The sequence below is a fragment of the Pseudorca crassidens genome, chromosome 15, assembly GCF_039906515.1.
Source record: "Pseudorca crassidens isolate mPseCra1 chromosome 15, mPseCra1.hap1, whole genome shotgun sequence".
NCBI classification, from domain to species: domain Eukaryota; kingdom Metazoa; phylum Chordata; class Mammalia; order Artiodactyla; family Delphinidae; genus Pseudorca; species Pseudorca crassidens.
Window position 1 is genome coordinate 37,726,054 of NC_090310.1, and position 13,593 is coordinate 37,739,646.

Sequence of the window (13,593 nt, forward strand, 5' to 3'; positions counted from 1 at the left end):
CCAAACCAGGTGACATGCAGAAATCCTCTGATGTTATGATATTGTAAGGCCTTTCAGCCCTAGGAAATACTGAGACATTAACTGAGAGAGAAAACATCTAGGTAAGCTGTGTACATGTATGTCCTCAAGGCCAAAGGCAGAGGGCACCCCAAGTGGCAGGGAGACATGAACGCACAGGACAGTTGTGGTTCCCAGGCCACAAGGAATCCTGGAGCCAAGGGACAGTCCTGTGATGGGAATGGTCAGTCATCAGTAACCATCTGCAGACAAGGGGTGTGAGTGATCACGATCACAATCACGTGGCAGCAACTCCCCAGATGAACAAAAAGCCCCAAGGAACCCACAAGGGACCACCAGCATACTAAAGGGCCAGCCCTCAGCTTCCCTGCTGGGCTGGATCACACACTGGGACACCGGGACACTGCAGGCTCTGCAGGTTGGCGACCACCGCACTTGGCATTTGGGGAAGAACAGCTCTTCCCCGCTACCTTGAGGGACAGCATCGAACCAGACAGAGCTGACTAGGGGGCATCTCAGGGGCTCCAAGTCCACGAAAACATCACAAACACAATATGCTATTCTACAGCTTAAAAGGCATCCTCTTTCTTCCCCTCCTGAAAAAACTCTTTCAACGTTATTACAGTAATTTTAGTTAACAGAAATGCAAGCTAACTGTTTAACTGAAATGGAAGATGCAATGCCACCTTCATCAAATATTATGAGGGATAAATAACGTGAAGGACCAGTGCCTGGCCAAGACTAAACAGACATTTAATCATTGCTTTTTTTTTTTTTTTAATCATTGCTTTTTATGAGGAAATGCTTGGGGCTAGACTTGGGATGAAGTAAGAATCACCTGGACAAGTAAGGAGTAGTTGATGGAATAAAGCAGGGGCTTTGTGGTTGGTGGTTAAATGAATAAGTGAGGAAAATACAAGTTCTCCTCCAAAACGAGGGGGGCAGCTGTGGCGGGGGAGGTGTCAGGAAGGAACTCTAGTAACTGGGTTAGAGTCACAAAACAATAGATGTTTTCAAGGAAGCAGAAAATATTTTTATTTACAGATCATTTACTTTAGATTTAAGAGAATCAAGAATTTTCAGTGGTGGGGGACAGGGTAAGTTATCTCTATAAGGAAGTCGTCCAAAAGAAAGCTAAACATTTTTCAACTTCTATTGAATTTGTCCAATTCAATTTATCCAGTATGAATGGAAATGAGAAGAATAAAATTTTTAACAGCATTTGGGTTGAGTGGGTCTGCCTGTTGCTGGACTGTGAAACAGAAGGAATCTACCGTCCGAGACATGCCAAAGTGAAAAACTCGTACACACGCCAATTACATGCACTACAGATTTGAGTTTGTCTGGAATTGTCATCTGTCTAACCGAGTCTAGTCAAAATGTCACTTAGCACCTGATAACACACAGAGGTTTAAGGCCACCTCACAACAAATCTTTTGAGCCTCCCGAAGAGCAATGAGGAGCAACTAACAATTGAGGAAAAGGTACCAGGTGTCTTAACATGAACACTGAGCTAGGAAATACCTGATTCTTACTGCTAAATACCAATCTACTACATGATTCCCCTTTTTTTTTTTTGTTTTTGCAGTACGCGGGCCTCTCACTGTTGTGGCCTCTCCCGTTGCGGAGCACAGGCTCCGGACGCGCAGGCTCAGCGGCCATGGCTCACGGGCCTAGCCGGTCCGCGGCATGTGGGATCCTCCCGGACCAGGGCACGAACCCGTGTCCCCTGCATCAGCAGGTGGACTCTCAACCACTGTGCCACCAAGGAAGCCCCCATGATTCCCTTTTTAGATTTTGTTTTTAAGATATACTTCTACCCCTCCCTCTTACTAACAAATTGCTCTGTTTTAAAATTAAATTCAACTGGTTTTCAGAATTTGCTTTTTGGTGAATTTCAAGGTACATACTGAAGTAACCTGAGAGTGTGGGAACTTCCAAAACTCCAGGAACCAGAGGAAGCTTTTCTCAATATCCCATGGAATGAGATCATTCTATCTAACTAATGCATAAAACCAAACTTAAGAAATAAAACTGACTTTTTCAGGACTTCCCTGGTGGCACAGTGGTTAGGAATCCGCCTGCCAATGCAGGGGACACAGGTTTGAGCCCTGGTCCGGGAAGATCCCACATGCCACAGAGCATCTAAGCCTGCGCACCACACTACTGAGCCTGCGCTCTAGAGCCTGCGAGCCACAACTACTGAGCCCGTGTGCCTACAGCCCGTGCTCTGCAACAAGAGAAGCCACTGCAATAAGTCTGTGCACTGCAATGAAGAGTAGCCCCTGCTCGCTGCAACTAGAAAAAGCCTGCGCGCAGCAACGAATACCCAACGCAGCCAAAAATAAATAAATTTATTTTTTAAAAAAGAAATAAACTGACTTTTCATGTCAAATATAAAATTAAGACAACAGAAGCCAGCATTCCTAATCCCAGAATGCAAGAGAGATTACTAGGTAAACACTCTTTTATAACATAATCATTAGAATTCTGGTAACTTTCATAATTGAAGGCTATTTTAATTAAAGGCAAGGTAAATTAAGACATTAAATCCAATCCTTTCCTCTTATATGTCCTTTAGGCCAGGGTCACACATAGGAAATAATTCAATTCTGGTTGAATTGTTAGAAATAAAACAGGAATCAAAGATTTTGTTCTTTTGCATGTAATTCCTTCCTGGCGGTGAGGGGGTAGAGTGAATGTCCAAAAGAAAAATGCTCTTTTTGGGTCTTTTATCTTAGGCAGAGTGGTGCACTGGGGTGCTGGGCACAGGCTGTTCCCAGGGGAGATGCCCTTTATGGATGGGTAATTCCCTGCTCCTGTCGGTCACTCCCATCATGATCAAATATTTACTGGGTGCTCACAGGGGTGCTGAACTCATGAGACCTCAAACCTCAGAGGTTTTTTTCCCCAGCTTTTTCCCATATTCCATGACTGTTACCATTTACATCTAAAATGCAGTGTGGGCAGGTGGACAGAGAGGGAGGGAAGGGCATTTCTGCATTCAAGTTTTAGACATACGTCTGAGATCAGGCCACTATGCAGGAACCCAAGAACAAGGTTGGATTCATTTTTTAAAAAGCATAGATTCCTCATTTCGGTTAAAGGAACCACTGGTTCAGCATCTGCCTGAGATGAATCCCAACAAATGGCATTGGTTTAACTCACACCGATTTTCAAGAATTGGTAAGATAGGGACTTCCCTGGTGGCTCAATGGTTAAGACTCCATGCTCCGAATGCAGGGGGGCCGGGTTTGATCCCTGGTCAGGGAACCAGATCCCACATGCAGGCCACAACTAAGAGTTCGCATGCCACAACAAAGGAGCCTGTGAGCTGCAACTAAGGAGTCCACCTGCCACAACTAAGACCCAGCGCAACCAAATAAATAAAATAAATATTAAAAAGAAAAAAAAAGAATTGGTAAGATAGGAAAGATGTCTGTAAAAAATACATATTTTAATATATTACATATTTAAGTATTTTATGTTAGATACTAATATATATTTTGTATCTTAAAATATACATTACATTTATTATATTATTTATGATATACGACATGATTGGTTCTGGAGGGAAATAAGAAAAAGGAAGATAAGATGAAAACTATAAATGCCCCGTCCTGGGAGAAATTTCCCTGGGAGAAGTTATTCTTAACTAGACTGTGTTCTTTGAAGCATTCTTTTTTTTAATTAATTAATTTATTTATTTATTTTTGGCTGCATTGGGTCTTCGCTGCTGCACATGGGCTTTCTCTAGTTGTGGTGAGCAGGGGTTACTCTTCATTGCGGTGCGTGGGCATCTCATTGTGGTGGCTTCTCTTATTGTGGGGCACAGGCTCTAGGTGCAAGGGCTTCAGTAGTTGTGGCACGCGAGCTCAGTAGTTGTGGCTTGCGGGCTCTAGAGCGCAGGCTCAGTAACTGTGGCACATGGACTTAGTTGCTCCACAGCATGTGGGATCTTCCTGGACCAGGGTTCGAACCCATATCCCCTGCACTGGCAGGCAGATTCTTAACCACTGTGCCCAGGGAAGTCCATCTCTGAAGCATTCTTAGCAGTTTACACTGATTTCTTCAACTTCCTAATCCACCTGGCTTCTACATCCCTCTCACTCCATTTAACAGGAGAGACCTGAGGACGCCCATGGTCGCCCTTTGGTGGACACAGGGTCTCGCTGTCCAGAAGCGTACACTGAAGACCCGAGGCCACAAGCTTGGGCAGAATCCATGGGATCCCGCCTGGATCTGGGTCCAATTCACTGAGAGAAGGAAGAGGTAAGAGGCCGGCGTGGGAAGGTCAGGGAGCAGGAGCACAAGCTGAAGTTGAGTGGAAGGAAGGGCACCCAGAGAACTTGAACAAAAGGCATCACCTTGAACCCACCACTGTAGATAATCAGAATCCAAATGCCCTGACCCCTGTCTCACAAACCCCGCCAATGGAGGTCCACTCCACTGATCTTGGCATTCCCCAAATCTCTTGCCCATGAGAGGCATTCAAAAGAAGGTAACTGACTTATGATTCCGCGGGCTCTAAGTGTCTGTGTATATTTCCTTTCCTTGGGTCGAGCCTTTCCCACCCTGGTGACAGGGATGCTTTCTTAGGAAGCGCTAGCCAGCCACCAACTGATTCTAACCGCTTGGTTTCCCTGACCATCTTCCAGCGGGGCTCCCTGTGTGCAGCTGCATGCAGGACAGGCTGCGCCGGAGCCTCCCAAGGCCCCGAGAAACAGGGCGCAGGTGTGGACGGCGAGCTCCTGCTCCACCAGAGGAGATGGATGGACACCCACACAGCAGGCTACACTAGCAATGAACGGATGAATGAAAGAACGGCAACAACCTGGGTAATCTCAAATCATTATGCCGTGTGAGAGGAGCCAGTCAAAAAAAGAGTGTACACTGCAGGATTCAGTTTATATAAGGTTCTAGAAAATGCAAATCAATCTACAGTGACAGAAAGCAGACCGTGGTTACCTAGGGATGGGGGAAGCGGGGAGAGAGTATTGAGGGCCACAAGGAAACTGTGGGGACGATGGAGATCATCATCTTGATTGTGAGGATGTTTTTTCGGGTGTAGACGTGTTAAAACTCACCAAATTGCACACTTCAAATATGTACAGCTTAGTGCACTGACCTCAACAAAGTTGTTACAAAGAAAGAACAGAACAGAACTGAAGCCTATGGTCGAAGATTTCATGGTGCGCCGTAAGCACTAGCTGCTTTCTAGGTGCTGGGATTTCCCTCCAGACCTCTTCTCAGCCTTTCAAGAATTTCATCACCTCTCTGTTGTTTCCTAAATAGCTGCAATGCTTTTTTTCTTTTTCCTCATCTCACAATATTTTCTTCTATTCTCCTGTTTCAAAACCCACTACACTTTGGGGTCTCCCCTCTTTCTAGAACATGTTCACTGAAGAAAAACACCCCAACTTTTAAGCATCTTCCTTTCTTGCCTGACGTTATGTAACAGGTCAAAGAAACATTTACTGCCTGTCCTTACAGAACAGTGACTGAGCTAGACCGTCCACGGCTACACTGCCCAGTACCTTAGCCACAGCCACGTGTGGGTATTTAAACTTAATTTAAGGAATTCCCCGGTGGTGCAGTGGTTGGGAATCTGCCTGCCAATGCAGGGGACACGGGTTCAAGCCCTGGTCTGGGAAGATCCCACACGCCGCGGAGCAACTAAGCCCGTGTACCACGATTACTGAGCCTGCGCTCTAGAGCCCGGGAGCCACAACTACTGAGCCTACGCGCCACAACTACTGAAGCCCGTGTGCCTAGAGCCCATGCTCCACAACAAGAAAAGCCACTGCAATGAGAAGCCCCCGCACCGCAATGAGGAGTAGCCCCAGCTTGCCACAACTAGAGAAAGCCCACGCACAGCAACGATGACCCAACCTAGCCAAAAATAAATAAATAAATAATTAAAAAAAAAAACTTATATTAATTTAAATGACATAAAAATAAAAACTCATCCTAAACTGCATGAGGCACATGTGAAGTGTCAGTGGCCCTGTGTGGACACACAGCAGAACAGAAATTTCCGTCCTCACACAGAGCTGTGTTGGACAGATGGATGGCTGAAAACCACAGAAAGTTGGTTCCGGCCCTCCAGGAACCAACAGCTCGGTGCAGCACGTGGAAGCAGAGAAAGGCTGCCCTCCTTCCTCACCTGCACACGCACAGGCAGCTGGCATCTCTGTGGGACATGTGTCAGAGAGAAAAGAACCAGCCTTGGGGCTGAAAGAACCAGAAGGACACTGCCCTTGGCTAACCAGGAAAGAGCCCCCACGTGGGGACTCTGGGGTGACAGGGACTCACTTGAGCACCCACATCTGAATGTCACGGTGCTAGACGCAAGGGAGTCAGGTGTACGCAGCAAAAGTACATGCAGAGGGGGCAGAAGGAAGTGGAAGGGCAGGGGACAGGGCACGCGGTGCTGGGGGGGGTGGGTGCTGGGGACCCCGGGAGAAGGCGGTCTCCTCCTGGGAGCGTCCCTTCCTCTGTTCCCATCCATACCCTTCGCTCTCCATCCCACGTTGCCATTTTCTCACCATCTGACAGTGTGGCAGGACCTCCCCATCCGAGCACCTGCATCAGGGCAGCACAGACCCATCCCCGGCAGCAAGCCTGGCCCTCACTATGCTTAGTTGACTGAGTTACCGAACAAGAGAGAGTGGGAGATGGGACCTGCCTGCGGACCAGTTCATGCCACAGAAGGGTTGGGAGGGGGAGAAAGTGGCTGGGGGAGCAGCATGACAGTGGTGACTCGAGCCAGGATGGTAGCAAAGGAGATAAAAAAGAAGCACAAAAAGTACAACAAAAAAAAAATCAGGCCAAAAGAATGGCCAGGACTTAGTGAGTCACTGGACATGGGAGGTTGTGAGGATGACCCCTGGGGCCCTGACTTTCAACAGAGCAAAAGCCTGTAACATGAGCCGTCTGGCTGCTGACCACCCTTGGGAAAAGGGACCCTGCCCCCCACACGAGTGTCCCTCCCCAGCTTCCATCCTGCAACTGGTCATGAGGTCACACGAAAGCCAAACTAAGGGACATCCTGCAAGATAACTGGCCTGTGATATCACATCATCAAGGTTGTAAAAAGCACAAAGTGAGAAGCCGATAGGGAACTGAGGACACCACAGGACTTGCAGGAGCCCTCAGGTCTTAGCAGAGCAGGAGGGAGGGAGGGAGATGGAGAGAGAAGAGTAATGTGGAAAAACGTTCACCTTGGGTAATCTGGGTGAGATTGTCCATAAATTATTTCTATATTTTTCTATAAATTATTCCAAAACAGAAACTTTAAAAAAAGATTTAAAATTTAACTTAGAAATTCTAGTTTTGGGAGAACTAACTTGCCCCAGTCCCTGCCCCGCTGCCTAACGGCCACCACAGGGCCTTGAGGGTTCCAAGGGTTCCCGCTGGGTGAGCCTGGCAGGGCGGTGGGGCTTATTCCGCATGTTCTGTTCTCTCTGGCTGGAAAGCGCCTCTCTCTGCTCTCCTGTGCCTATTTGCTTTTTGTTTTTTTAAATTTAATTTACTTTTATTTAATTTTGGCTGCATTGGTTCTTTGTTGCTGAGTGCGGGCTTCCTCTAGTTGCGGCGAGTGGGGGCTACTCTTCAGTGCAGTGTGCTGGCTTCTCATGGCAGTGGCTTCTCTTGTTGCAGAGCAGGGGCTCTAGGTGCGTGGGCTTCAGTAATTGCAGCACGTGGGCTCAGTAGTTGTGGCTCGCGGGCTTTAGAGCGTAGGCTCAGTAGTTGTGGTGCATGAGCTTAGCTGCTCCACGGCATGTGGGATCTTCCCTGACCAGGGCTTGAACCTATGTTCTCTGCATTGGCAGGTGGATTCTTAACCACTGCACCACCAGGCAAGCCCTCTCCTGTGCCTATTTGTTCCCATTTTTTAGGGAGAGTCTGTTGTACTCCTGGTGACTCTAGTAAGAGAGCTATAATGGACCAGTATTTACAGGCAACGAGGAAAGGCAGCTCTGGGCACCAAATCTTAATGGCTTCATGTAAAAAAAGTTAACAATTGAAAAAAACTGCCCTGGGACTTGCCTGGTGGTCCAGTGATTAGGACTCCACGCTTCCACCACAGTGGACACAGGTTTGATCCCTGGTCAGGGAACTGGGATCCCACATGCTGAGTGTGGCACAGCCAAAAAAACCCAAAACAAAACAAAACAAAACAAAAACCTGTCTTTTAATACGACAACATGGCAGCAGAAGAAATTGCATACTTTGTCTAAGCTGGGGTGAATTTACTATTTGTAATATGGGACACAAGAAGAAAAACTTCTGATTCAATATATTAATTCACTTATTAAAAAAAATGCCAAATGATCATCTCTATAGAGTAGAATGATGGCTTCTGCCCCCTCCAGCTTCATCCTGTCCAAATATTCTTCTACAAAATGCATTACTTTTGTACAACTAGAAAAACACAGTTTTGGGTAAAACTTTCCAGTTGGATGCTTTCCTTACACAGCACCAGACACTGAGGTATCAGCAAATACCCACAGCCATGTCTCATGGACAGAACGTCCACTTGAGTTGCTTGTGATGAGTGGGGAATGTTACCAGTAGTTTCCTTAGGGCCAAGAAGACTTTAAGGTGAATGATGGCTACTAAACTCACAGCTTGTCTCTCAAACACTGTTTTTCCTCCTGTGAGCCTAATACTTGATCCCTGCGAGGAAGGCTCTTTGCTGCTCAGGACTGGAGTGAATGGAGTCCTCTGCTCCCTCCTCCCTGGGGGCCACGGTGGGCAGCACTGCCCAGGGGCGCCCACTCGGTCCCGGCCATCCTGGTCAAATGCCCATTTCCAACCTTCTTTTCTAATGGGAAAGAACTCAGTGGGTTTTCAAAACTTTGTATTGGATACAGTTTCAGCATTTTTAAGGTCTCTGTAGAGGTTTTAGAAGCCAGCAACATCCATTTAGCTCTGCAAGTCTGAGCGGGACTCACTGGTCTCGATGACAAGCATAAAACCCGCACAGAGACTGAGATGCCCCACGCTTGCCACCCGCGGCTGCCCCATCAATGTGCTCTTCCCTGGCTTGGCTAGATCTGCCTTGCTGCAATTCTCCAGGCAAACAACAGCCAATCACGGGACTTGGCACTTGAGATGAAAGAAACTTGCCACGTCTGGCAACCCACGCACTTTACAGAAGCGGCCAGTGGGGCCAGAGAGGAGGAGACTGGTCACAGGGTGTGCAGCTCCCAAAGGCGAGGCTGACACTCAAGCATCTGCAAACTCTGGGGCCTGGCCCCCCTCCCTGGACCCCACCACCTCTAGCTACCGTCACTCCCATCGAGAGAGTCACCCTGGGACCAGAACAGACTCGCAATCTCTCACTGCGGTTATTACAGGCAAGATGTAGCGGGCAGAGGTGTTTGCTCTGCTCAAGGCTCTTTCTTTTTAAATCTGCAGATTCTGTGTGCTAGGAAGGCTGCAGGCGGCTCAGGTTACTCAGCTCTGACTAAGCCTTCTTGAGCAGAGTGGCCGGGGAGGCAGAAGCTACTCTGCATCACGCACACGCCTGCAGCCCATGCTGTTCAGCCTCCCGTGTTATCAGACACACATCTAGGATCTCATGCCCTGTGTGGAAAAAGAAGCCAGGCCACAGTGTACACTGGTCTTTTCCACAAAACTGAAAATGAATGTCTACTGGATTTAGTAAATGAGCTAGAATACCAAAATGGTTACAGATTTTGGCCCTTTTCTTGGTTGTAACATCACATGAGGTCTCTCCAAGGGCATACTATTTAGCATCAAATCACAGCCTTTATGCCGGCCAGCCAAGCGTTTTGTTCACTCTGTGGCTCTCTGTTCAGCATCTCTTAATAGCTGGGGCAAGGATGGGTCTCGGCCTCCAGGGCACTCTCCTCCATACCACATGCGCACCCTCAGCTCTTAGTCCAGGGCGTAAGTGGGAGGCCAGAACCACACTCGCTTGCGGCTGCACTTGAACCATGCAGAGCAGAGCAGGGGCTTCATCCACGCAGAGCAAATTTTTAAGGTAGATGGTTATGATTCTTAGCCTTAAGGTTGTCCATCTTTCTCCTTTTAGTTCCTTCTCGTCCACTATATTGACCACATCGGTACATAGTGAAAGAAAACAAACCTACTCAAAACCTCAGTTAGGCATCAAATGGCCGCTGAGAGCAGTCAGAGAAGTGGGAGGTGCTGCCCAGCATGAGGGAGGCAGCCACTGCCCCACGGCCAGTGAGGGGAGCCCCAGAGCTCGTCTTCTGGGGGTACGCTCTCTGACCTCCCACAGCAGTGGAACGAAGAGCCCACTCCAGGGGTCAGGGTAGACTGCGTCTTGGCCTGGTTCTTCTAGAGCATGTGACCTTGGTCCACCCCCACTCCTTCTTGCGGCCAGTTCTTTCCCTAGTAAATGCCTATGGCCACTCTGAACTCTAAAATCCTACGAGCTCTTGCATCTCCCTTAAGTTGAGAGCTCTAAATCAGTTTTGGTGGAGCCTGGCACCCCAATCAATAGGCAAGAGCCTCTTGACAGATGAATGAAAAAACCCAAGATCAACGTAAACCACCGTAAGTAGGAACGATACAAGGCACTCTTAATTTTTATAAACATACTTTAAACCAAACTAGGAGAACATAAACTGCCCTAGCTTAAGAAAAAGCCAAAATACTGAAACAGTCTTCCATTTCAATACTAAAATCAAGAATGTGTTAATCCAAATTAGTTAAAAAGGAATTTAGCTCATTTAATAAGAAACTTCCCATTCATAAACCAAAAAGCCATCACCTAATGCCTGGAACAACAGAATGTCAGGGCTTAGAGATCATCTAGGGCAACTGACTCATATGACTGAAGGAAAATCAAAATCCAGAGGGGGGCAGGCGACATGGACAAGGTCACAAAGGCAAGGCAGGAATGAGAACCCAGGTCCCCTGAATCCACCTGGGTCTGACAACAGGGCTAAATATTTCATAGTGAATGAATGAAGGTAAGTGGTATTCCCTGCAATGCATGGTTCTTCTAACTGGTTCACAAATAAGTGATTTCCAGGTTATGGAGGTATCCTAAAACACGATCAAGTACTTCAAAATTCTACTTTTAACTCCTCAGAAGCCACAGTGGAATTTCTCAGCATTGTTCACATAAGCTAACAATATTCCCAACGGAGGGAACCACAGGGCAAAGAAATCACCTCCGCAAACCTGGAGTCTTTCACCTGGTGCCAGAGGAGCAGCCTAACTGTGGCTTTGGTAATGTGTTTACCTCAATCACCAAATTAACCCATGTCACAGACCGTCAAAACATTGGATTAGGGATAAGGCAAAGATCTGACAACACCTCTTCTGGCTGCAGAACCATAAGAAGATCAGAAATCCCCTTTCTGGAAGGGTTTAAAATTAAAATTAAAATTACAGCAACCAGAAGTTGTAACTGGGGTCTAGGACACGTTTGCGGAAAAACACACACAAAAGCAAAAAGAACTGGCGTCTGCAATGAGAAGCGGGTATGGAGGGGAGACGGAGGCCTGAGGCAGTTTAGGATGCAAGGTCCCCCAGTGACGCCAGGTGGTTCAGGGCTAGGGTTCCTGGCTGGAGCAGCAGGCCAGGAGGATGTGGGAGCCAGGCATCAGCCCCTGGGCCGGGCTCGGCGTCGGGGGCGTTGGTGGGATGGGCGGGGCGTGAGCTGGGGCCCGGGCAGGGCGGGGGCTAAGGGCGGGGTCCCCGGGCCGGGAAGGACTGGGGTCCCCGGGAGGGGCCCCGGCGCCTCCCGGCCCACGCACCTCCTCGGCCTGCTTGCGCAGCGCCTTCTCCCGCTCGTACTGGGTGAGCAGCTGCTCGTTGTCCTCGCGCAGCAGCTCCAGCTCCACCTCGTGCTCCTGGTTCTCGCTGAGCACCGAGTCCAGATTCTCGAGCACGTTGACCACGAGTGGCATCAGCTCCTTGACGACCTCCTCGTCGTAGCAGTGGATGAGGCGCTCGAACTCGCGGTAGATGGAGCCCGCCAGGCCCGACACCCGCTCCGACATCACCGAGCCAGAGCAGTAGTCGTCCTGGTACACGACCACGCCGCCGCCCTCGTCCATCTGGATCTCCATCATCGCGGCCACCGCCGCCGCCAGCGCGGCCTGCTGTCCGCCGGCGCGCCCGCCCGCTCCGGCTGCCCGTAGTCCGCAGGCCGCGGCCCGTTGCCTGCGCCGCAGCCGCTGTCGCCTCAGCCGCCGCCAGCTGATACTGATGCTGATGCTGCGCCCGTCGCTCAGCGGCCGGAAGTCCCGCCGCCCGGAAATCCCGCCCCCTAGACAGCGGGGGCGGTGCCCGCCCGTCCAGCCGGAGCCCCGCGGCGTCTCGCCGCTAGAGGTCGCAGGGGTCCTAACGTAGGAAGAAGCCAGTCCCCGCGCCAGAAGCTCGGCCGAGCGGGGCTGGGAGCGCTTCCGGTCAGGCTCATCAGAGCAGCTGTCTGCCAGCTCCCACGACGCAGGCGTGGACTTCTACGAAGTGACAGCGTTATGTCCTAAGTATATACAAATGACTTTGTACGGTTTAGACTTAAGCGAGCGTCCGTGTGCCCACCCTACCCTCCAAAGAAATGGCCGTTATCTTTGTGCGCCCCTCCCTCCCTTCCGGAGTTGACCGCGATACTGACCTGGTTAAATGTGACTTGCCTTTGTAGCCTCACTGCACAGCAGTATGTACTCCTACACAGTAGGTACTCAGAGCTCCCTTCAGAGCGGCTGTGCCTTCCATGGTCCCTCCTGGGATTCCAATTAAATGCAAGTTGCCCGTCTCATCCTAAAATCCAGTAACAAACTCTCACTTGGTCCACTTCTGTGTCCTGATGTTGCGTAACTTCTTCAACTTTACCAGTTTCACTTCAGCTATGTGTAGTCTAACCTCTACGCTGAGTTTTTTATTTCAACTTTTTTTTTTTTTGGCCTCTCCCCGCGGCATGTGGGATCTTAGTTCCCTGACCAGGGATGGAACCTGCACCCCCTGCAGTGGAAGCGCAAAGTCCTAACCACCGGACTGCTAGGGAAGTCCCTCAACAGTTATATTTTTAATTTCCATTTGTCCTGTTTGACTTTCTTATATTCTACCAGTTTTGATAGGCCCTTATTTCTTCCACTTTTAGCCAGTTGATTTGCATTTTCTTTCTCTGGTATCTTGAGGACACCATGAATCTAAGACTTACACTTTCAGCTTTGGGGGCCACACAGGTGGCATGAATCCTAATCATAAACCCATGAGTGACAGCTTAGTGTTAACAGAAATGCTCTTACCCCTGCCTTTTACCTGATGCGATGCTTCAAGGGGAGTTCATCCTAACCTGATTGCACCAATGAACGTTCCTGCAGGTGATGCCCTAAATACTGTTGCACAATTTTCCCCTTGCAATGTACTGTGCTGTATGGATGCTCACCCACCCCACTAAGAGACGATCTGAGGTTTCAGTCTCACATTCAGACTGCCTGGGTTTTGATCCTAGCTAACTGTAAAACTGAGCCTAAAACAATTACCAACCTACTAGGAGTGCTATGAAGATCACAAAAGAGGCTTAGTACAATCTCTAGCAAATAGTAAGCATGCAATATA

General features: G+C 48.9%; 1 protein-coding gene across 6 annotated transcripts in view; it reads right to left on the bottom strand.

The window, feature by feature from the left end:
• MAPK8IP3 (mitogen-activated protein kinase 8 interacting protein 3) overlaps positions 1 to 12,777 on the bottom strand; it is a 47,910-nt gene extending 35,133 nt beyond the window's left edge. For 5 of the 6 annotated variants that reach the window (XM_067707048.1, XM_067707050.1, XM_067707047.1 and 2 more), the window contains exon 1: positions 11,784 to 12,219. In XM_067707048.1, the coding sequence (XP_067563149.1) occupies positions 11,784 to 12,101 (318 nt within the window). In that variant the 5' untranslated portion in view covers positions 12,102 to 12,219. Of the gene's footprint in view, positions 1 to 11,783; positions 12,492 to 12,646 lie in introns of those variants that run through there. The other variant, XM_067707051.1, reaches the window with a different exon arrangement.
• Between the last annotated feature and the right edge of the window lie 816 nt (positions 12,778 to 13,593).